Source organism: Vitis vinifera, chromosome 12, assembly GCF_030704535.1.
Source record: "Vitis vinifera cultivar Pinot Noir 40024 chromosome 12, ASM3070453v1".
Taxonomy (NCBI): domain Eukaryota; kingdom Viridiplantae; phylum Streptophyta; class Magnoliopsida; order Vitales; family Vitaceae; genus Vitis; species Vitis vinifera.
Window position 1 is genome coordinate 16,439,457 of NC_081816.1, and position 23,489 is coordinate 16,462,945.

At 37.2% G+C, this 23,489-nt stretch overlaps 1 protein-coding gene across 1 annotated transcript; it reads right to left on the reverse strand.

The window, feature by feature from the left end:
• Positions 1 to 107: 107 nt before the first annotated feature.
• LOC100253726 (dynamin-like protein ARC5) lies at positions 108 to 23,204 on the reverse strand. Its single transcript, XM_002266693.5, has 17 exons — positions 22,739 to 23,204; positions 13,298 to 13,462; positions 13,090 to 13,212; positions 12,466 to 12,687; positions 10,236 to 10,369; positions 10,057 to 10,149; positions 8,264 to 8,327; positions 7,893 to 7,941; positions 7,631 to 7,713; positions 7,073 to 7,230; positions 6,903 to 6,963; positions 4,378 to 4,440; positions 4,141 to 4,241; positions 1,906 to 1,963; positions 1,184 to 1,531; positions 593 to 757; positions 108 to 476 (listed from the first exon to the last, which is right to left on the reverse strand). The coding sequence occupies exons 1-17, from the start codon at positions 23,075 to 23,077 to the stop codon at positions 381 to 383; spliced, it is 2,322 nt and encodes a 773-aa protein (XP_002266729.1). The 5' UTR covers positions 23,078 to 23,204; the 3' UTR covers positions 108 to 380.
• Between the last annotated feature and the right edge of the window lie 285 nt (positions 23,205 to 23,489).

Consider the following 23,489-nt stretch of genomic DNA (forward strand, 5'->3'; position numbering starts at 1 on the left):
AAAATTCAATCCAAGCTGGCCCAAGGTCAGACTGATATATAGTTGGACATGTGCAAACTTGCAGTTTTATAGCACAAGGCCAGGATTTAAAATTTCATGCAGATAAATACCCAAAAGAAGATTTTTAAATTGAATACACTGGTTTGAGGAAAGCTTACTCATTAGAAGAGTGACCATTATATGATAATATCCCTCATAGACTTGTAACAAGGAACAACAAGGACAACATGCTGAGATAACAAATAAAGTATAGAACATAAAAGAAATGGAAACTGGTTGGAACCGAGAAATGTTTGTCACTCATGATATCTCCAAGATCGCTTGCAGATGGTTACCAATCAGGATTCAGTTGAGAAGAAAAGATTCATTAAAAAGAAACCCTAATGTGATACAGAAACTGGTGGCAACTTAGACATAACCTGATGCAAACAAAGCTGCTCATGTATCTGTCTGAATTTCTCCTTAAGCCTCTGTATCTGCAAACCCACCAGCAAGTTCGACAAAACAAGAGAGAAATTGCCGAGATTGAGATTGTTATAAGAGGAAAAAGAAGGAAACAGAAGAGAGTGGAGAAACAGCATAGAAAGAGTACCCGTTTCAGCTCAATCTCTGTATCTCGCTTTCGCACTCCTAATGAGTGTCGCAGGTTGGTGATGTCAAAAACATTATCTAAATCATCTTCAAAAGCAGATTCAAGGTCCTCCCGGAGGAGTGCAGGCAACTTGTCTACAACTGGCATTAGAAGAAAACAGTTGAACTGCAAAAACATAAATGTCAAAATGAGCAAGCAAGAAAACAGAAAAGCAAAAGAAAAAGGTGATGTGGACAAAAATATAACAAAGTCAGAAAAACAAAGAAAAAGGTAAAACAAAAACAAAACAAAAGAAGGAAAATACCAAACAAACAACATAATTTTTTTCTCATGCATATGATTGACCAGAAATTTTGTAACTCATCATGTATGATCAACATTACCCCTAACAAAGTGAAGAAAAACCTTGAAAAGAAACTGCAAGATGAAAAAAAAAAAAAAAAATTTAAATTAAATTTTAAATAGGAAAAAAATAATGCAAGGAAAACCTTCAGCACCATGCTTGAAATATCCATCAATAGGTAGGTATTCTCGCCCAAGAAAACCAACAGCACTAAGATTCATTGAGAACCAGCAAACATATGCACAAACCTTAAGTTCTGCAGATGCCAAGAAATATTCTCTTATGCCATGGAATATCTGTTGTACCAAAGCATATACAATCCTTTCAGATGAAGGAGCAAGCCTTCGATTCCAAAGGGTGTTATCTAAAAGATCAGCCAGCCTTGTTTCTGTTGTCTGAGCACAAGTTGCTGAGTCAATGCCTGATGCCAAATGACTTAGTTTCACATCTGCCTTTGGCTTAATGTCCTGCTTGTCATTTGTAACAGACCCAAAAGATGACTCCTGAGCAAGACCAGCAGATATAGAATTACCACTTGCCGCAGACTGTTCTGTTCCACCAAATGAGTCTAAGAATTGACGTAGTCCAGCCCGATTCTACAATTTGACATCACATGAGAAGTCCCATGAGCACAGCAAGGCAGTTAACCAAAAAGGTAAACAATGATGAACATGTTTCAGTCTAAAAGGAGTTCTGAAACTCAGAAGGAACAATCCTGTTTCCTAGGCTATTTGAGGGCACAAATACATCCTTTTGAAGAGGACTGCTGAATGGATAAGAATAGAGATGCTGTATAGCTTAGACCCTTACCCAAAATGACAACAGAATGTAACATGCCATTTGTTGAGATACAGAAAACAAACTGATACATTAAACATACCAGTTTCCTTTCAAATGCTGAACAGAATAGACCTAAACAGAACAGACCAATTTCAAATGGGATGCAAGACAAACTGGAATTGCTTATAACCTTATTGTGGAGAGACCAAGTGACATAACGGGTGGTGCTCACTAAGTCTTCCATGCATCTGCAATGATATTACTAAGTGAGTATACATCAGTACAAAGCTTAATGAGTTAAAAATAATAGTTGGCAAGCAATAGATGCACACAAGAATGAAGAAGCTTGCAAGAATTGCTGACCATCCCAAACACAAGTATACAATCTAGTAATGTTTGCAGAGAAAGAAATAACAATTTTGATGTTCTCTTTTCTTCACAAATCATGACAAGGCTGATATTTTTTATCATCGACAATTGAAGCGACACAAACACAAAAGGCGGAAAATGGGTTAACATTAATATTTTTTTTAAGGTTTTAATACACAAAATAAACTAACTTTCAACATTTTATTCCAGCAGATATCCAGAATAACCTAAGTTCAAGCAGAAATAAAATTGTACTTTGAGGCAACTAGTCAACCTGTTATTTACTTGCAAGTAGAGAGAATGAAGTACAAACCATCATGTGCTGCATCTTTCCTTATGAAGAAATCGTACTTTATATTTTAGCAAATATGAAATTCTGAATGCTTAGAAAGCCTTCTACACTTTTTCCGGCATCCAAACACCAAATTCCATATCTTTTCTGAGGAAATAAATAACTTCAAAGAATTAGCAGAACAAGATTCTCATGCTACATATTCTTCTAAACTAGATAATGGTACTACAATAGCTTAAACTTTTCCAAAAAACTCTATGTTGTACACAATTATAACAGGTTATATATAGAATAGAACCTGGAATCTCTGCAACTTATGTAGGAAAAGATTATAAAGTTTATTTTGGACGATAATAACTTAGTACATATCCCATAAGAAAGTAGTTTTTCCCATTAACTTGTCTAGTTCAGATATATGGTTATCATTTGTGGAGTTCAAGGATTAAAATATTGGAAATTTACTAAAATATCGGTGGTTGGATTTTATGTAAAATACAAAAAATATCGGAGTAAAATTTGAACAAAATATGAGTGAGTTGGGCATTGATCAAAACTCATAGAAATATTGGGAAAAAAATGCAAGAAATGATCAAATAAGTAATAATACACTTATGCAAGTTATTTTCAAAAAGACTATATGACAAATATTCAACCTTGGACAATAATATACAATACTTGGAAACACATTTAATACTAAAATGGTGATATATCTGGTTTATATATATTTAAAAATATAAAAGAAACTATATGTGTGTGTGTGTGATTTTTGTTTAACAATGTTTATAATTTTATTTATAAATTTATGCTTTCTTTTGCATTTAATTATTACGATAAGATAGAAAAAAAGGCTTAGTAAGAAGATTATCAATCTTTACATTTTGAATGATCACTTTATTCAAATTTAAAGATAAAATAATTAAAATTAGTTTATTCACAAAATTTTTATTTTTAATATTTTATTTTGTAGAATGAAGATTGGTCAATTTGTCAATTCAAAAAACCTGTTATATACATATATTATAACAAGGGTCAAACTAACCTGATGGTTAAGGTGCAGGCTTTTCACACCTGAGGGCCAGGTTCAAATCCCAAGCGCTCCCTCCCCCTGCGCACGCCCCCCACCAATATTTTGGTGAAATTCCCAATTACATAAGGATTTTTGTATCTACTAAAACCTAACTGTGAAAGTCCATTTTGATTTCTTAATTTTGCCAAAACTTTTCCTATCACTACAAAATATTAGCTCTGATAGCCTAATATACATTGTAGACCCATATCCTAACAACATAAGCTTCTAAGAAAGTCGGTAGTTTGACATAGTGTTAAAGCTCAGGTTAACTAGAGATCCCAAGTTCGAATCTCTCCTACCATCTATCTTATTGCCCCACATATTATCCAGTTCTGCTGATTTGAGGTCTCAAGGTTAAGTCCTACTGCTACCATCCCCATCTATTTATAGCTTTGTGTCTCTCCTATTGCTGCTTTCCTCATCTATTTACAGTTGTCTCTCCCCTTATGGATGTGGGGCCAATGGATATTTTGAACTGTTATGGGCAACTGTCACCAATGGATATTTTGATGTTTTACTCCAAGAGTAGCCACCATCCATAATCAGCAGAAGTTGATTATTCAATTGGATGAACAGCACCATGAAAGTTTCAAACTTAAACCAATAAGCACATATAAATTTGACCTGCTTGTATCATAGTCATAGGAAGGATCAATAATTTAAAAAATTGATGGGAATCAAGGCAGGATATATACTTTTCATGGCATTCTCTTTCAGTGGATTCAGCAAAATTGTTGAAGGCCGAAGCAACACGCCGGAGAAACACCTCATGGCCACTTAGATATTCACCATCTTTCTATTGGAAACCAGTCAAGTAAAGGAAGGATAAGTAACCCCAAAAAAATTACCAGAAATTAGATGCATAATATTCAGAAAGTTTTATATGCAAAAGGAAAAAAGATTACCAGTCTAAGAGATGACTAATCTCATACCTGAAGAAGAAAGACAGAGATTGGAAGCAACCTTTTCAATATGTGCAACAACCGACAGCCCAACTGTACCAGGAAAAGAGTAACCTTAGTTTTTGCTAACATCTCCAAGAAGAAACTAATTACAACTTTTTTTTTTTTTTTTTTTGTAATCATGGGAAAAACCAACAGCATGGATCAAGGTATTAGAAGAACAATACTATCTATTGGGAACGTCATAGCCAATGTTATAAACATGAACATAAGTAGTAGAAGAAAAAGGGGAAAATGACAAACATCTTTTTGAAGATAATTTGGACTGATAGAAATCAATTATGCCAGACAGGAGCATCAACTTGACTGAGTTTGACAAATATTTAGCATGAGCCTGATATCTGAAAACAGCAGCAGAAATATGGAAGGGTTCCTACCAATAATTGAAAAGCATACCAAATTAAACAATAAAGGAACTTAAGCCCAGCTAAAAAGTTGTCTCATCACACAATTTAATTAAGCACAACCAAAGTTAATTAATTATGAAACTAAAGCAAAATTAATTAATTATTTAACTAAGCATAGCCATGGCCACCATGCTGTGCACACAAAGCATGGCCATGGCTTATCATGCTCTGAGCACAAAGCACAGCCCTGGCTGCCTCTCAAAAGAAAATAAAAGAAACACAAAGCAACCATGGCAACACATATAGCTATGGCACCATGGCTGTCCCAAAAAAGAAATCGCATTAATGCTGAGGCATCTAGAAAATAAATTTTCTTATCAGCTCTATAGATAGGTTTGCAAATTGCATCAGCAAATCAACCCCATAGCCACTGTTTGCAACTTAACAAACCTTTATGGCCAAGAAATCATAATGTAGTAATTATTTTGCAAAATACAAAAAGTATTTACCTTGGGAAATTTTTTAACCCAATTTTCAATTTGTTTCCTGAAAAAACAAAACCTCCATTTTCCCCAGAAGATTCCACTCCCATTCCTCTAAAACTTAAAAAAAAAATGGGCAAAGATAAAAACTAATTACAGAGTACCAGGTCTAGATGAAGACCTTATCATGATGCAACAAAATCAGAGCACCAACTGAGCCTCCACCTGGATTCCAAGGAACTTGCATAGGGGTTCAACACTGTGTGACCCCTCCAGTTCATCATCAAAGGCCTGGAGAGAGCACCTGAGATAGAAAAGCCGGCACAAAGACACAGAATCCAATCAAGAAGGACCCATGCATTGGGGCTCTGGGTGGGAAACTGAGCCACGACTTTGGACAGTGAGAGGAATTCCTCATTGCCAACTCTGGCAATGACATCTATGAAGTTGACTTCCAGAACTTAAGAAAAGTGAACATTTTCACATAGAAGATACAGAAGTCATTAGGCATTCTATAAAAAGCAATTCACAATTGACTCACCCAAGAATAAGTCTTAAATAGATTGAATTTATTTCATGTTCTTTCATCTAAAAATATGGGTTTTGAATCTTTAAAAAGTTCATCTCTTTGGAATAATCCAGAATTTAATTGAATAGATGTAACTAGGGGGAATTCACTATGAAGGAAAGGTTTTAAAGCCATTGGAAGATCTATGGTGTTGGCATCAGACAATTAGCTTGCCCACTTCTATTCCATATTCCTATTAGCGCTTGTTGGACATGGGGTTTAAGGTGCTCGCAGTTAAAATATAAGGGAAGAAAAAGTGAATAGGGATGAGGAGGAGATTAAGATGGAGATGAATTTGTGAGCTGAAGAAGGTGTTGGGTCAAGGTTTGTTTCAACAATCAGGATTTGTTTGGGTGTTGGGTTTTCCTATAAAGAAGATGAATGGAAAAGTAGTATGGGCTTTTTCAATTAAAAAAAAAAAAGGAAAAGAAAAGACAAACAAAAACTATTAGTGTATGTCAGTGTATTCCATCCATCAAATCAACTACAATTATACAGAAGTGATCATGTTGTTTCACTAAAACCTTGAGGGAGGGGGCGTAATTTCTAAAACTAAAGTAAGGGTATCATCCATCAAGGCAAACCCCAGAGAAGAAATAAAAAATGACAGTTTGCACTATTAGTTCTCAACAGCATAACACTTGATTTTTTGCATTTCCCAAAACCTGATTGGATCAGAACTTAAAAAGTGCCAGAAGGACCACTTCAATTGGTTGGCATGGTTGGCATGGCTCATCTATTTGGAATGCCATATAACTCATTTGAACAACTAAATCAAACAAAATCATCCAATATTTCTATGCCTTTTGCAATAAGAGACTAATCTCCTCAAATATCAAATAAACAAATATTTCATATTTCCACATAGCATATATTTGTGATCCAAAGTGTTCAAAATCCAGAAAAAGTATGAGGAGATGCCTCCAACAAAAACTAAATAAGTCTCAAGATGTACACAATTAGAACCAATTATTTAGTGTAACTCAACAATGTTAAGCTGCCAACAACAATTGTAGATTTAAAACAAAGTAGTCAATTCACAATCTGCTCAAAAGGAGATCCAATCAAGGGCCAATATGGACTACAGATACAACTCACCTGATGAAGAAAAGGTTCAAATGTATCTCGAGCCTTTGCAACAGCTATCACACAAGCAGTTCTAATTTTTCAGGAAAAAAATAGGAGACAAGGAAAATTAGAAATAAAGCAATGCTATTACGATAAGAAGTTGTTACAAAGTTTTGATTAAGCTTGAGGTCCATGGATACCTTGAATAGTTTGTTCCATCATGAATATCTTCAACCCCACATGCATTAACAATTTCTTCCCTTGTAATTGGAGGACATTTGATTCCTCCAACCACAAAACGGAATTCAGCCATTGCACGATGATATTGTGCACCCCCATAAAGACGCATCCCCGCATTCTACAAAATAAAAAGTAAAACCACACTCTTTCTGTATGCTACTCTATTTAAATGTAAACAAACAATGAATAGGAAAGCTTAGAGTTAGTATGTGCCTAGAGCATCAGAAAATGATAAATTTTAATAATAATGGTCTGGTATAAAATTTTACCACAAAAAAAATTGAAGCCGATTATCTCAGGCCATGTGGCTTGATCAATTGTCAATTGGCAAACTAAGATGTTGCAGAAGTTATAGGAAGAAGATAATAAAAAAAAAAAAAAAACAAATACTGCAAGGAACAAAAATGTGGATAAAGAAAGGCATCCTAGAATGCTCAGCAAGCTGGGAGCCATGCACAATAAATTAGTCTAGTCATGGAATGCCCATGTCCACACACTTCTAATGCTTACAGCCTTACAGGTATCAGCTTTTGTGGGAACTGAAGACCATCAGTGCCAACAAATGCTCCTCCATTAACCCTTTCATCCTGCAGTGTTTCCCCTGCCAAAGACAGAAAACCTATTCACAATCTGACCAAACAGCCTGTAACAATAATAGAAATAAATAAACAACAAATGAATGAAAGAAAAAAACAGTTCATACGGCTGAAAAATAAGAATAACATACAAAAATATCTACCATACGCTTGACTGTACAATGCAAATATCTAGATGGCTTACCAAATTTTTCCGGAGGCGCAACAACTGTCCCTTTCAGTAGCAATGACAACTGAGTAGTAAACCAAATTTTAGTCAGAACAAGTCAACAGGAGTAATAGTCTTGAAACCCTCATAAAACCAGACCGTTGAAAAAGAAAAAACAGAGAACAGAAATAAAGTGTAGCTTCTAATAAAAGCATGGATTTAGCACATGTGCCCAGGCTAGTTTGCACGAAAATTTTCCTCCAAGGATTTCTATGTTTGAGTAACAAAGACTGATAGGTTCATACAATTTATGATCACCAAATAAAATCGAATATATTGTTGAGTTAAACAATTCAATAATAGAGTATCAAACTGAAAATCTGTAAGGAACAGAAATTAAAAGAAACCTTGGTCAGGAACAGATCATGAAAAGTTCTTCCTTTTTCCTTTAGCTTTGCTTCATCCAAAGTGCTGCATAAGAGAAACAAATAGATAGACCAATCATTAAACAAAATTCAATGAAGAAAGAATAAATAACTTGACAAATATGACAAAAAACAATGCCAAATAGAAAACTAGAACAGGTGACTACCACCCTGACTGACTCCACCCACAAGACCAACTCTTTTGAGAGGGTGCATACATCTGTTATTACTGAAAAGAAAAAAAAAAATCCAATTATATTTGTATCTCTCCTTACTCCCTCTTATGTTAAAAAATAAGAAATAAAAATTATTCCTTCTCTGTAGGTTGTGTAATCCTGCTGGTGATCTAGAGGATTGTAACTTGGACCAAATCTAAATTTTTGAATGCATGCAGGGAGGATGAGGGGCAGGAGTTAAGGCCTTGGACACATAATGGATCCCTATTAGTGTCTCCCAGACCAAGTCTTGATTCATGCGGTTGTTGAAGAATCATCCACTAAGCTGGTTCTTTATAGTTTCTCCCCAATTTTTTAGGCCATTGAGAAGGAAAAGGACCAGGTTTCTCTCCAATCTGACGTTCTGCCTGTAATAAAGCCCCCTATCTTGGTCAGCTGGCACATCCAAGGTTGGACTTGGCTTGAGATCAATGCTCAGGTGGTTGACTGAGAGATGGAGAATAGTTGGTTCATATTTTAGAGTTCTATGTCAGCTGATTCAACGAATCTACCAGGTCTGAATTTTTTAATTTCCAGTGGCTGATTCATTAGTTGTTGTGGGGTATCTTGCATTTAGTACACTTCAAGGACCAAGGGAAGTAAAGGAGAGAGCCAATAGGCTAAAGCCCATGAAAGTTACCTAACAGGGCTCATATGAGGGTTCCAAGGAAAGTGCCAACAAGGCAAAACTTTTGGGCATAAATTTTGAATTTTTCAGATAGGATCTAGACTTCTAGTTTTGAAAAAAATTTCATCCTCATACTGTAGCACAATATAAAGAGTTGGAGAGGCAGCCAAGAATTTTGTACTCTTTCTTATTGTTGATAGTTTAGTTGATTTGTCTCTCCTCAGTGGATTTACAAAATGTTTCCAAACCACATAAATCCAGTTTTTTCTTGTGTAGTGGTCTCTGCACTTTAGTTTACTGTGATCCCACAAGATTAGCCTTCCAATTTTCAGAGCACCATTTTAGCAGTTGGAGTGTTGTATGTGTGATGGTATGTAGAATTTGTGTTTGATGATGTCAGTTCAAAGCCAGGTTTGCCCAAACGGGGTTTCCTTCGGTTTGTTGAGCCTCCCACGGCTGGGACAATTTATTATTGTTTTGTGGCAGGTATAATGTATAACTACATTTCTGTTGTAATCCATGCTCTTAGCCTGAGTATATCTACAACCGACACCAAATCCCTCCACTAGAATTTCAAGTGTGATGAGTGCATGCCTTAAGGGGCTAACGTCTTACTATCTCATCAAACAAAAAGGTCTACAGCTTACTGTTGCAAAGGTAGATTGGTCCAACAATTTGACATTATGTTAACAACAGCAAGATTATATCTGTATGCTTCTCTCAATTCCCCTTGTATATAAAGAAGAAATTGTCAGAGTGAGGGTTGATTGATCTCTCTTCTTCTTCTTCTTCTTCTATTCTATGTTTCTTCTTTGTAAATAGACATTTAACCATTTAGAATTTAAATAAAAAAAAAAATTAAAAGGCAACAAGTTATATCTCCATGTAAACTCTCTCAAAAATCGTGCAATTTGTTGAAATGGACTACTGACCTGAGTTCTCGATTTAAGTCATTTAGCTTTCTTGTTGTGCCCCGGTATTCTTTTTCAAGAAGTGGAATGATCAATGGGACGCTATCCATATACCTTCCAACCATAACCCTTTTAGATTTTTTGGTAATATGAAAACTAACAATGAATTCTAATCAGATTAAAAATTAAAACCTGGTTACCTTTTCTGCAGCAATTCTTCCAAAAATAGTCTAAGTTTGCTTACACCTATTCTACTTCTTTCTTGCTCTGACAATAACCGACCCAACTTCTCTTCTAAAGATGCAATGTCTTCCATCTCTCTTAATAAAATGGCCTGCACTAAGAAGTACAAAAAACAAGCCAATGAAGTTCTGAAATATACATAGAAATAAAACAACAGAGAAAAACATTAATATATATAAACTGAATGTCATGGTCCCAATCCTAAGATAACTACAGCTCAATTTTACAATTGCAACTTCCTCCAATCCAACTTTAATTCACTCCAGTATTAATATAAGTAGCAGAAAAAGGGGCAGAAAATTCTAAAAAGCAATTTTGCTATGACTTCCTGATACTCTGGTATAATTGATAGGGATTAACAATCTTTTTTTTTTTTTTCAATATGCAAATAAAGTAAGACTAACAATCATGGCTGCAGCATAAATAAACCTACATTTATTAGAACAGAAAACCGATTTCCTAGAAAGCAACCTACAAAGAAAAAAATTACGAAAAAGAAAAAAGAAAAATAAAGAAAAGAAAATGCAACTATTTTCCTTTAATACAAACACCTAGAGTCAAAATACAACACAAGTATATAGCAAGAAATTAGGAATTTCAAGAGTCCAAGGTGTGATATATTATTTATGAGAAATGTAGCAAAAAAAAAAAATCATAAACAATTTATATTGAATAAGCATTACATTTTAATACTTTTATGAATAACATAATGTACATAAGAACAAGAGATTAATGACTCTAATACTAATTATGTACGTATATAATCCAAACCCACACTGGACGTTAATGATAAGAAAGTAAAGAAAAAGATTTGGGATAAAAAAATCTATGGAGTTGTCAGCATCCATCACATCTCCAACATCAGGCATTGCACTCACTGAGAAGCATCCTTGCCACACAGCATATTAATTCCTTCATTTTGGGGAACAAAAAAAATGCCATAAACATGTATGCCATAAACACTGAAGTGAGAATCAGTGTCCATTACACGTTCAACAAGAGTATGGTTGTTGTCACTGATTCAACATGTCCCGAGGTGGGAAAAGCCCAACAAAATTCTAAAAATAAAAAAATAAATAAAATAAAATAAAAACTAGATGGACTCAAAAAACTAATAAAAAACATCTATTAAATTTGAAATTCCTTACATAGTTATACAACTAGCATTAGGACTGGTTTATGACAGTATTAAGAAATGAAAACTCTTAAAACATTATCATGCCCATTTTTGTATCCAATACTCATTTTGATAATGGGTATTATCAAAATGTATTGAAATTCTAGCTTGCTAAATAAGAATTATTATTTATCTTCAAAAAAAATGAAAATAACAAAGAGAAATGTGATGGTAAAAAGTCAATAATTGTTTTAAAATAAGCCATTTTCAATTTCTTATTTCTAGTCATAGATCGAGGCATTATTTCACGATTGATGTGAGGAAGCTCTAAACGATGCAAAGATTCTCTGCTTTTCTTTCTTTCATTTTCATTGGATCTGAGTTACGATGTTGTGTCTCAAAGGCATCAACCAAGTCAATCAATTTATATCTTAGTCATGACCGAGTCCTTGCTGAATCACATAAATTGACTCCATGTCGGACTCATCATGCCTATGGCCAAGATAGATACAATTCAACTGAGTCATACCAGTCTTCCAATACTTTGAACCATGAGTATGGAACTCATTGAGAAGTATCCTTGCCACATAGCACACAAATTCCTTCATTTAGAGAGAGCAATAAAAGATTTCATAAACAATTATTATTCTTTTGTCTAGTTACTATGATGGCAATGAGAGTTTTTTAGAATATTTACCAGTTTTGATTTCCCATATAGTGCCTGAGTGGCCTCAAAGAAGATAAAGGTTCAATTTATCCCATTAAGTGCTTTTAGAGTTTTAAGGTGTAAATATATGATTATAAGGAATGATTAAAGGAAATCTAAAAATGTGGAGCCAACATCTTGCTATACCTTTCTGATAAAAATAAATAAATAAATAAACATCTTGCTCTACCTTAATAGTTCGAGGAGAAAGTAGCATTCAGATCCAAGGTCAGAAGAAAGGAATATACACCATAATCAATCACATTAAACACATCCATAAGCATATTGCAGGGTTTCCTCAACCCTAACTTTACTATGAGAAATCAATGTCAAAGAAAATATAAAGCTTGAAGAATGAATTAACCTGTTTAAACTCATCATTTGATCTGTAAATGGATTCAGGTCCAGAACCAACTCTACCAGAAGGCACAGATGTGAAAAAGGGTGAGTCACCTAATATGAACCCATCAAGGGTACAAGCAGGTGGTGAAAGAAAAACTTCAACATCTGAAGCACGTGCAAACTGTGGTATTTTAGTGTCAAGCTTGGTCGAGACAATTACAGTCCTTGAAAGCTCAGGATCAATCTGTATGGGAACAATTAGAAATTTCAAGACTATGCAATTTGCAAGAGTGACAAAAAATTTAAAAGCATCTCCCATCCCACTGGCTGCATTTTCGATCAACTTGATGTAAATACTTTAATAAATGAAAAATCATTTTCCCCAAAAAGGTATTAAGTTCCCTCCAACATTCCTCAGAAACAGGTTGAGAGCAACTGCAGGTACGTTGGATCAAATAATCCTGCACTCCCCTGGGAAAGTTTTCCTTTCTTGCAAACCAAATGCAAGTCAAAGGTCACACATCACAGTGATATTAATTGTCCAGTGCCCCATCGTCTCTCTAACCAAATAAAGTCGAAGGAAAGATGAAAAATAAATAAATCAATAAAAAGGGGAAGCAGCACAAAGCATTAAAAAGACACTTACCTGCATCACCACCCTTCGCGTAGTTGCATTACTCCAATCACTACAATCCTCTAGGCATAGTATTATGAACTCTTTATGCTGCATTTTAGCACGCACTAGGGACTCCACTGCACGAGCTTGACTCTGCCATGAATAGGACCAAAAAATTCACCACCAATTTTCCAAGGAAGTGAATTAAATGATAGCATTAATGGGCTTGAAACTGGACCTGTAATGCTCGATTTTTTCGACCTGGAGCAGGAGCAACAAGCCCTGGTGTGTCTATAATGGTTAGGTTAGGGCAATATTTGTACTCTACTCTAATTATTATTTCCTTAGCAGAGAATTGACAAGGCTCACGTTCCAACCTCATGTTTTCAGCTTCAATATATGCCTACAGAAATCACAGAAGATCAGAATTAATTAGGCAAGGATAACATAAATAAATTGTTTTGATCTATCACAAAGCATGAAACAATCAATTTTTATTTAGAAAAAAAAAAAGAAAAAAAAAAAAGAACATGAGCAACAACAGCATTCAAAGTTCAACATAAAACTTTAAAAAAAAAATGTTATGCTGTAAAAATAATGGATCTTATTCCACATTATGGATATAAGAAGTCAAACATTATGAAAATAAAAAATAAATAAAACAAAAATGTTGAAATTCTTTATTCACGTTAAAGGCTTAACTTCATATGCACCCATTTGACTTCAAAAGTTGGTGACCATCAATTCAACATCCCAATGATACTCTACACTATGAAAAAAGATGTTAGATTTTTTTTCCCCATGGCCATTTGAGCAAATCAACAAATGCAATAATCACTGTAACTAGCAGTCTATGATGGTGTCGGCCCTCAACAGCTATCTTATCTTTAAACAAGGGGTCTTGTGGGGAAATGATAATAGTCATTGGCAGCACCCAAGTTCGCTGCAGGTGGTTGCTAGTCCCTCTTGTTTCGCTCTGCAACTCTGGTGGGAAGAAGAGCCCTGCATCTCCACTATGCTCCCCTCCCACGGGCTCGGTGCATGGAAGCTTAGGGAAGAAGAGGTGGCCCCTTCACGCGCTGAGGGGAGTATGGGTACCCTGCCCTCTTCCTCAGCCTGAAAAGCTGCCCCCGCCGGTCTTGGGGAGTGGTGCCCCTGCCTCGGACAAGACCGTTGCAGCTGCCCCCCTTTCCCATGCCTGCGAAGTGGAGATGAGCCAATGTTTGGATGCCAAGGCCCATTCGGGCTTGGCCTGTGTTAATAACTTTGGGCCTGGGCTGGGGAAGGCCCACGCCACCACACTGGGGAACCCATTTAAGCCCATCGCCGCTGCCCCTTCCAGCGACTTAGGGCAAGGAAGCCCTAAATGCTCGCCATGCCTGAGGAAAGGAACCCCCGCTCCTACTCCTACCTCCGTTGGGACCCCTCAGATGGAAGCGTCGCCGCCTATAACTGAGCATCCCCCCTCCCCCCCATCGAAGCACACAATCCTCAAGGTAAGCTCTCTTCACCTCCAATCTCCTCGAGAGGGGAGTCATCTTCTTCTTCTACTCCATTCTGGGATACGGGGTTTGAGAAGGAAAGGGGATCTTACTCTGGTCCGGTGGAATCGACGCCAAGGGAGGCAGAAGCGTCGCCGAATCCCCTATCCATGATGTTCAGAGATGGGTCGACAGTGGTTCTGACTGAAGCACCGAGTCCTCATCAGGAAAAAGACGTGGCGAAGCAGAGAGATCTGTCGTTTGTTCCCCTATGCGAAGAAGGATGGTCAGAAGAGGAGCTTTCCAAACTGTTTCACTTTAGTAAAGTCTTGGGAATGCCTGTCGAAGGGCATGAAGTCGAAATTCTGGCCTTGCTTAAGAAACTGAAGCTGAGAATTGGAAGTAGCACCCTTTGCAAGAGACAGAAGAAGAAAAAATCTTGCACCACCTGCTTCGAAAGAGAGTTAAAAAGATTGGAATGCTCTGTTAGTTATGGGGGGACATCAGGGATAACTAAAAATCCGGTCAGAGCTCCTGGGATTTGATTACAGTTGATTAATGAGAATTAAACTTCTCTGTTGGAATGTTCGAGGGCTTAATGATATTGAGAAAAGAAAGTTGATCAAGGGTGTGGTGAGGAACCAAAAACCAAATTTGGTTTGCCTTTTGGAGACAAAGGTGAAAGAAATGTCTCTGCAAATGGTAAAAAGTGTGGGAGTAGGACGATTTCTTAATTGGGCTTCAGTGGATGCTAGGGGCGCGGCAGGAGGCCTCCTTCTCTTTTGGGATAATAGAGTCTTGGAAAATTTGGAGGTGGAAAGCGGGGGGTACTCCATCTCTGTTTGTTTTAGAAACTGTGTTGATGGCTTGTCTTGGATTTTCTCTGAAGTGTACGGGCCAGTGATTGGCAGCGAAAAGGAATCTTTTCGGGAGGAGCTAGGAGCCATCCGTGACCTTTAGGAGGACCCTTGGTGCATAGGAGGGGACTTCAACGCTGTAAGATTCCCAAAGGAAAGAAGGAATGCTCCTAGTCTCACAACTGAAATGAGGAGATTTTCAGAGGTGATAGGGGAGTTGGGGCTGAGGGATTTTCCCCTAGCTGGAGGTCCTTTCACATGGATAGGGGGTTTGAACTCTCAAGCTACCTCTAGATTGGACCGCTTCCTGATTTCGGACCAATGGGAGGACCACTTTTCTGCCATCACACAATCTGCTTTTCCTCGTCTGGTCTCTGATCACAGTCCCATAGTTCTAGAAGTTGGAGGCTTCTCTTCAGGCAAAAGCCCCTTCCGTTTTGAAAATATGTGGCTGAAAATAGAAGGTTTCAAAGACCTAGTAAGAAGCTGGTGGAATGGATATTTTGTTGAAGGCTATAGCAGCCACTGCATTGCTGAGAAACTCAAAGCGCTTAAGAAGGATTTGAAGAATTGGAATAAGGAGGTGGTAGGCAATGTCTCATTCAATAGAGCAGAGGCCTTCTCCCGCCTACAGCGTTGGGAGGCCAAGGAGAATGAGAACTCTCTTACTCCTGGAGAAGTGGAGGCTAAAAATCTAGCTCTTGAAGACTATAAGAAATGGGCTCTTCTGGAAGAAACTTCTTGGAGACAGAAGTCAAGAGAAATCTGGTTAAGAGAATGTGATAAAAATACCAAGTATTTCCACAAAATGGTCAATGCTAGGGCAAGGAGGAACTTCCTGTCTAAAATTAGAGTGAATGGGGTGTCTCTCTCTTCTATTGATGAAATAAAAGAAGGTGTTTACAGAGCCTACCAGTCCCTCCTCTCAGAATCAGGGGATTGGAGGCCTAGTATTAATGGCCTTAACTTCAAGGAGTTGGGAGAAGGCCTGGCCAACAGCCTAGAAGTTATGTTTTCTGAGGAAGAAATTTTTACAGCCTTGAACAGCTGCTACGGTGACAAAGCCCTAGGCCCAGACAGCTTCACAATGGCCTTTTGGTTGTTTTGTTGAAATGTTGTCAAATCATAGATTTTGGGACTCTTTAGGGAGTTTTACCTCCATGGGACCTTTCAGAGAAGCTTAAATTCCATGTTCCTTTTGCTCATTCCTAAAAAAGAGGGGGTCGAAGACTTAAGTGACTTCAAACCAATCAGCCTGGTAGGGAGTGTGTACAAATTGCTTGCCAAAGTCCTTGCTAATAGGCTGAAATTAGTGATGGGGGAGGTGATTTTTGATTCTCAGCAAGCTTTCGTCCATGGGAGACAGATTCTGGACATTGTTCTAATTGCTAGAGAGGCCCTTGATTCTAGGTTGAAAGACAACACGTCGGGCCTCCTTCTTAAAATGGATATTGAGAAGGCTTTTGACCATGTCAATTGGGACTTTCTTATGGATGTGATGTCCAAGATGGGATTTGGGCATAGATGGATTAATTGGATGAAATGGTGCTGCTCTTCGGCTACCTTCTCGATCCTCATCAATGGGAGCCCTTCGGGCTTCTTTCATAGCTCTAGGGGATTGAGACAGGGCGACCCTCTTTCCCCCTATCTTTTCCTTTTTGCCATGGAAGCTCTGAGCCAACTGTTGTCAAGTGCAAAAAATGGGGGCTTTATTTCTGGCTTCAAAGTGGGAAGAAGAGGAAGAGAGGGGCTGGTCGTGTCCCATCTCTTGTTTGCCGATGACACCTTGATTTTCTGTGATGCCAATGCAGATTAGTTACAATATCTTAGCTGGACCTTCATGTGGTTTGAGGCGATTTCAAGATTAAAAGTTAATCTGTGCAAAACTGAGGCCATCCCAGTGGAGGAAGGCATTCCTATGGAGACTCTCGCCTCGGTCTTGGGATGCAAGATTCGGAGCTTACCCACCTCCTACCTGGGTCTTCCCCTTGAAGCCCCCTACAAATCCACTAGGGTGTGGGATGTAGTGGAAGAAAGATTCAGGAAAAGGTTGTCTCTTTGGAAAAGGCAATACCTCTCCAAAGGTGGTCAGCTTACCTTGTTAAAAAGCACCCTCTCTAGCCTCCCAACCTACTTTCTTTCTCTCTTTGTGATTCCCAAGAAAATGTGTGCAAGGCTTGAAAAGATCTAAAGGGATTTCTTATGGGGCGGTGGCGCCTTAGAGAACAGACCTCACTTGGTGAGTTGGAAGGTTATTTGTGCCACTAAAAAGGATGGAGGCTTAGGCATTCGCAATCTAGCTATTTTTAACAAGGCCCTACTTGGGAAGTGGTTGTGGAGATTTGCTAATGAGAATGAGTCCCTATGGAAGCAAATTATCTCTAGTAAGTACGACCTTCAAGAGGGGGGATGGTGCTCCAAAGGTGTAAGAGACCGTTATGGGGTGGGGGTTTGGAAGGCCATCAGAAATGGTTGGGAGAACTTTCGATCTCACTCCCACTTCATCGTAGGGGATGGCACTAGAGTGAAGTTTTGGAAGGACTTGTGGTGTGAAAATCAATCTCTGGAAGATGTTTTCCCCATCTTGTTTAATCTATCCGTCAACAAAGAAGGCTGGGTTGCTGAAGCTTAGGAGGAAGACGGAGTTGGGGGTAGTTGGGGGCTTCGTTTTAATAGACACCTAAATGATTAGGAGGTGGGAGAAGTAGGAAGCTTGTTAAGCAAGCTTCATCCTTTGACCATTAGAAAAGGTGTGGATGACTTCTCCGATGGAAAGAGAACTAAGAATGGGACACCTTTTCAATCAAGTCTTTTTATAGCTCACTCTCAAGGGGCATTAGACCCCCCTTCTCGGCCAGAACTATTTGGACACCTTGGGTTCCAATTAGGGCTAGCTTCTTTGGTTGGGAAGCGGCTTGGAGCAGGCTGCTCACCAATGATCGCCTGAAGAGATTTGGTTGGAGCATCCCCAACAGGTGTTTTTTGTGTAAAAATGAGGAGGAAACCACAGATCACCTTCTTTTGTTTTGTGAGAAGGCCAGATTGTTATGGCTTCTGATCTTCTCCCTTTTTAGGGTGCAATAGGTGATGCACTCCTCTATGAAAAGGAACCTCCTGGGATGGCATGGATCCTTTGTGGGCAAGAAAAGGGAGAAAGCTTGGAGAGTTGCCCCCCTCTGCTTGATGTGGACCATTTGGGAAGAAATGAATAGGAGGGCCTTCGACGATGTTGAGAGGAACGACCAAGAAATTAAATCCATTTTTTTGTACACTTTTGTGAATTGGGCTAGGGTGTATATAGAGTAACACACTTTCTCTTTGATAGATTTTGTAGATTGATTAGCTACCAAGTAAGGGTCAGGCTTGTTTGTCCTTTTGTCTTTTGCTCCTTTGTATCTTGGTATACTCCCCGTATATACTCTTTCTTTAGCCTCTTTGGCTTTTAATGAATTTCCTTTACCTATAAAAAAAAAACAGTCTAGCAAAAGATACAAATGCAATGGCCACCATGGTACACTAAACTTTAAATCCTATTGAGGTTACTAATTATGAAAGCTCTCTTTGGGCTTAAACAAGCCCCATGGCATTAGTTGTTTCAGTAACTTCATTTTTGGAGCTCAAAATTTTCCATGCAAGCAATCATCAGTCACCCACCTTCATTACTATTCATTCTATGCCAATGAGCTTCTTTTATAAAAAACAAAGGAATATATTAAGAATTAAAATCAGCTACAAAGAAGGACAAGACATCCCTCACACAAAGACAAAAAAACCCCAGACCCCAATTACACCCTGTTAGCCCAAGTTGTGTCCCCAAGGTTGATTTTGATTATTACAAAAACAAAGACATGTGATCTAATTGTGCATTAAGTGTTTTATTTTAGTCTTACAAATATTACACCATCAAAAGGACTAATGAGAACAAGATGCAGCACCATAGAGCATCCATCAAAGTCAAAGACAAATTTTTAGAATCTATGTAAGTAATACTGAGGTGCACTAACTAGGATTGCATGCATATTCTTTAAAATCCACCTTTCTTTCTAAATAACTCATCTAAATTGGTTTTTAAAGTGAATAAAATTCTTTAAAAATTAGATGACAAAGAAAACCAAGTTAATCTCATAAATTTATACTTACAAAGGTTTTCTAAAAGATATTGGGGCATATCTATTCGATTCCCTTAAGATTTTAAAGCTCAAAACTTGATATTTTGCAAAATTAGGAAATGCATACAAGTACCAGTCGATTGCTCGGTCAATCAGTTCAGCCCTCCCCTAAGGCAATCTCAAACAGTTGAACTGTGTTTTATAGTGCACCACTTCATTTGCTAATCCATCTTAATACACCTACAATCTTAGTTTGTCTTGTATTCTAAAGCATCAAATTGTAAAACTATGAGGATTATTAATTATTTTATTTGAAATTAGTATAATCGTTGGCATTTGCATTTAAAATTGTTAAAAGATACCGACACCCAATTCAAAACCAAACCACCCCCCCGCCCCCTCCTCTTCCTTTTTTACCTTCTTGAGTGTATACCATAGGCTTGATTAGTTAGACTTCACGTACCCTAGTTAAAAGCAAAAGGCTTTTGATCCAAAATAAGTCTATTTTTAGTGTAGTAAAGCAAACAGCCCTCTGGTTCAACAACATCAAACTAAGACGGATACCACCAAACTCTTTGGTCAAGAAAACCCAATGAGTGAATAAAATCCCTTAACTTTTTAGGACATCTCTATCTACCCTCAAAAACCCTAGATTCCTCTCAATTCAAACCATCTTAAGTGTGGTCAGTAATGCACGATGCCAATGAATTCTTCTCCTAACTCCCTCTATTAGATTCCTAAAAAGTGATAAGGAACCTCTCTTGGAGCTCCCCTTGAACACCCACCACTACAAAGATGTATATCATGAGTAAAGGAACAATGAGCAACTAATAAGGCAAAGGCTTTAACTTTTGGGGCTTATAGATGGAATATTGCGAGTTACTACAATTCCAGAAATAGGGTGCCGATAGTTGCATTTTAAAGAATATGCATGCAACCCTAGTTGATTGCACTTGATTGCAAGCATGATCACTTTTTTTTTATAGGTAAAAGCAATTGTATTAAAAGTGCCTAAAGAAGGGCACACAAAAGTATACACAATGTATACAAAGCACCTAAAGCCAAAAAAAATAGAGGGATACACAAAAAACAATACCCTTGCCTTATTACTTGCAACCCAGCCAATCAATTAAATCAAATAAAGTCAAGAGCTAAAACCTAAATGCACCTTGACCCAATGCAAGCATAATCATTAAGGATGTCTACTCTTAATTGCAGCTGGTATCAACCTCATCACTCTTGCATATATATATATATATATTTTATGAGTAAAGCAATCATGTATTATAAACAAAAAGCACCCAAAACAGCGCTCCCTCATCACTCTTGTATTTCATACAGGCAAGATAATTCTTTAAAGTTGTCTAAATGTTGGTTCCTGTGATTATCCTAGGAGTAAGAACTTCCACAAGATGACATTGCTTGTTAACAAAGCTATACCTTCAGAAGCAAAGAGGGCTGCAAGTGTAAAATTTATGGCAAAACAAAACCAAGTGCATTTGTTGGGCAATTCAGGCAGTTAAAGCAGAAGAGGTGGGCATTAGTCCACAGAAGTTTCCCTTGCCTACTGCTCTAATCAATGGATTCATATCTGCCCCATGTATGGCAATTATGCAACAAATTAAGTACCAAGAAAATCATTTTCATATGTAATAACTTACTGTAAGTTGTATTAAAATGGCATTTGCTTGTTCCCAATTACCACTGTTTCATCAAACTCCTACTTTATAACTCAGTTCACAAACTACTATCTGAGATTTGTAGCCAAGAGAAACCAAAACAGAGAGCTAGATTAAGGTCAGGAATTTTTTTATAAAACTGAGAACTTGGTACCAAAAATGTTTATTGCTAAATCTGCATTACCCAAAGCTCCAGGGCACTTAACAGAAAACACATTTGGCAAACTTCTAACAGAAAACAATTTTTTGAGAATTTGTTCAAAAAAAAAGTTGTTTTTTATAACAAAATTTAGCTGTTTTCAACTTTTTTAGTGTAGTGTTCTAAGTAACAATTGAAAATTGGAAAATTACTTACGTAATACTTATATGGAGAATAAGCCAAGAAAACTGTTTTTCATATTTGAATTCCTAAATAGAATTTTATTCTTGAAAACGATTGAGAATTATTTTTAAGAGCTATTCTCAAAACCTATCTCTTGAGATCTATTTTTCAAAATGTTCCCAAACAGGCTCATATTTTCTTGTATCATTTTCATTTTGTCTATTTATAAAAACAGTTGTTAGTTCCGTTACCAAACTCCTAATCAATGTTAAATTATTGACTAAACCAAAACCTTAAGCTAGTAAGTAATGAACAAATGGATCATAGACAAATAAATTGGCAATAAAAATGGGAAAATGACAAATTGAAAATAATTAGGCAAGGAATAAATGATAGACTGATGATAATTTAACTCAAAATCTTAAGTTATTAGGTAATAGACTGATAATATTTTAACTCAAAATCTTAAGTTATTAGGTAATAGACCAACCAACCAATGTACAAATAAATGGAAATAAAGAAATTGAATACCATATTAAAGTAAGAGTTAGTCCAAAAACCTAAAGCTAAGTCAAGTTTGCTATTAAACATATTTTCGATATCATTTTCATTTTTCCTATTTCAAAACAGAAAGTAGTTTCATTTCTGCTGCCAAAAATGTTGTTAATTTTAAACCAACACTTAACCCAAATCCTTGAAACATTATCCAACTGATCGACAAGGGACAAATAAATTGTCCATCAATGGAAAAATAGATGGGTAATCTATAGATAAACCAATATCATGTTAAACTATCCATTAACACAAAAGTTTAAGCTGTTAGGTAACTCGCTCTCTCAACTGCCAAACATATAGCCAATCTTAAACTACCAATTGACCCAAAAGCTTAAGATATTAGATACTGATCATATTGTACCCAATGCTTAAGTACCAGATAACCCAAAACATACAATGTTACATAATAGATAATGACCAGACTTATAGCCTATGTTCAATACTAGTTAACCCAGAAGCCTAACATATTAGATGATAACCAAACTTGTCGTCAATGTGAAACTACCAGTGAACCCAAAAACTTAAAATAGTAGATACAAAGACGAATAGACAACTGCCAGACGAGGTTTAGTTTATATCACAGCAAACAGTCACTCAATCAAAAGCTTAGCTGCTTAAGCTATTAGGAAATGAGCAAGCATTTTATACCTTTAAAATGTGTGAAACAAAAGAATACCTGAATTTCTTGGAGAGACATTTCTTGGGGCACAGTGGGGTCAGAGTCGGAGAGGAGGTGGCAAAGAGGGGCTTCACAGTCAGGGTCGTACTTCATGTGGAGAGTGATGGGGCGGCGGGTCTTGGTGCCGCCGCCGACGTGGTTGAATTGGAAGCCCATTAGGGCTTCGACGAGGGCGCTCTTGCCGTCGGTCTGGTGGCCCACCACAAGCACCGCCGGAGCGTCGAAGGGCGTCTCGAACTCCTGCGCCAGACCGTGCAGCTCGTTGTAGGCCTCGTACAGCCTCCACTGCTTCTCCATTTGGGAGCTCGCTCCATCTGCGTCTTCGTCTCTCACCATCGATCTTGGCCCTTTTCTCTGCCGAGAGATGTGAATGAGGATGCTTGGTTTTTCAGTTTTATTACGTTGTGTGATTTCAGTGACCTGAATTTTGAGGATAAAGCGCGTGTTTGGTTGTCATGAATCCGAAAGGGAAATAATGGAAAGAAATGTAATTTAATAATGAGATAAAACAAAGAAGTGAGTATTTCAATGTACAATTTTATTTTCATCTTATTTGAATTTTAAATTAAGAAAAAAAAAAGGGGGAAAAAGAAAAGAAAAAAAAATGCCTACATTCTTCTTCAATGTTGCTTTTTCACTTGACAATAAAAAAATTAAAATAAATAATTTTGTAAACAACTATCATTATGATATTTTTTTTAGATAGAATTATGTTTTGAGGTCATATGGGTCTCATAATTGGCCCGAG

Bases quoted from the DNA above. Each gene is read 5' to 3' on its own strand.
- LOC100253726 (XM_002266693.5), bottom strand. From the start codon at position 23,077: ATGGTGAGAGACGAAGACGCAGATGGAGCGAGCTCCCAAATGGAGAAG. The intron at 4,441-6,902 runs GTGAGTTGTATC...TTCCTGGTACAG, and splicing joins TTGAACCTTTTCTTCATCAG to TTGGGCTGTCGGTTGTTGCA. The intron at 758-1,183 runs GTTTGTGCATAT...ATGTTTTTGCAG, and splicing joins TGGCATCTGCAGAACTTAAG to TTCAACTGTTTTCTTCTAAT.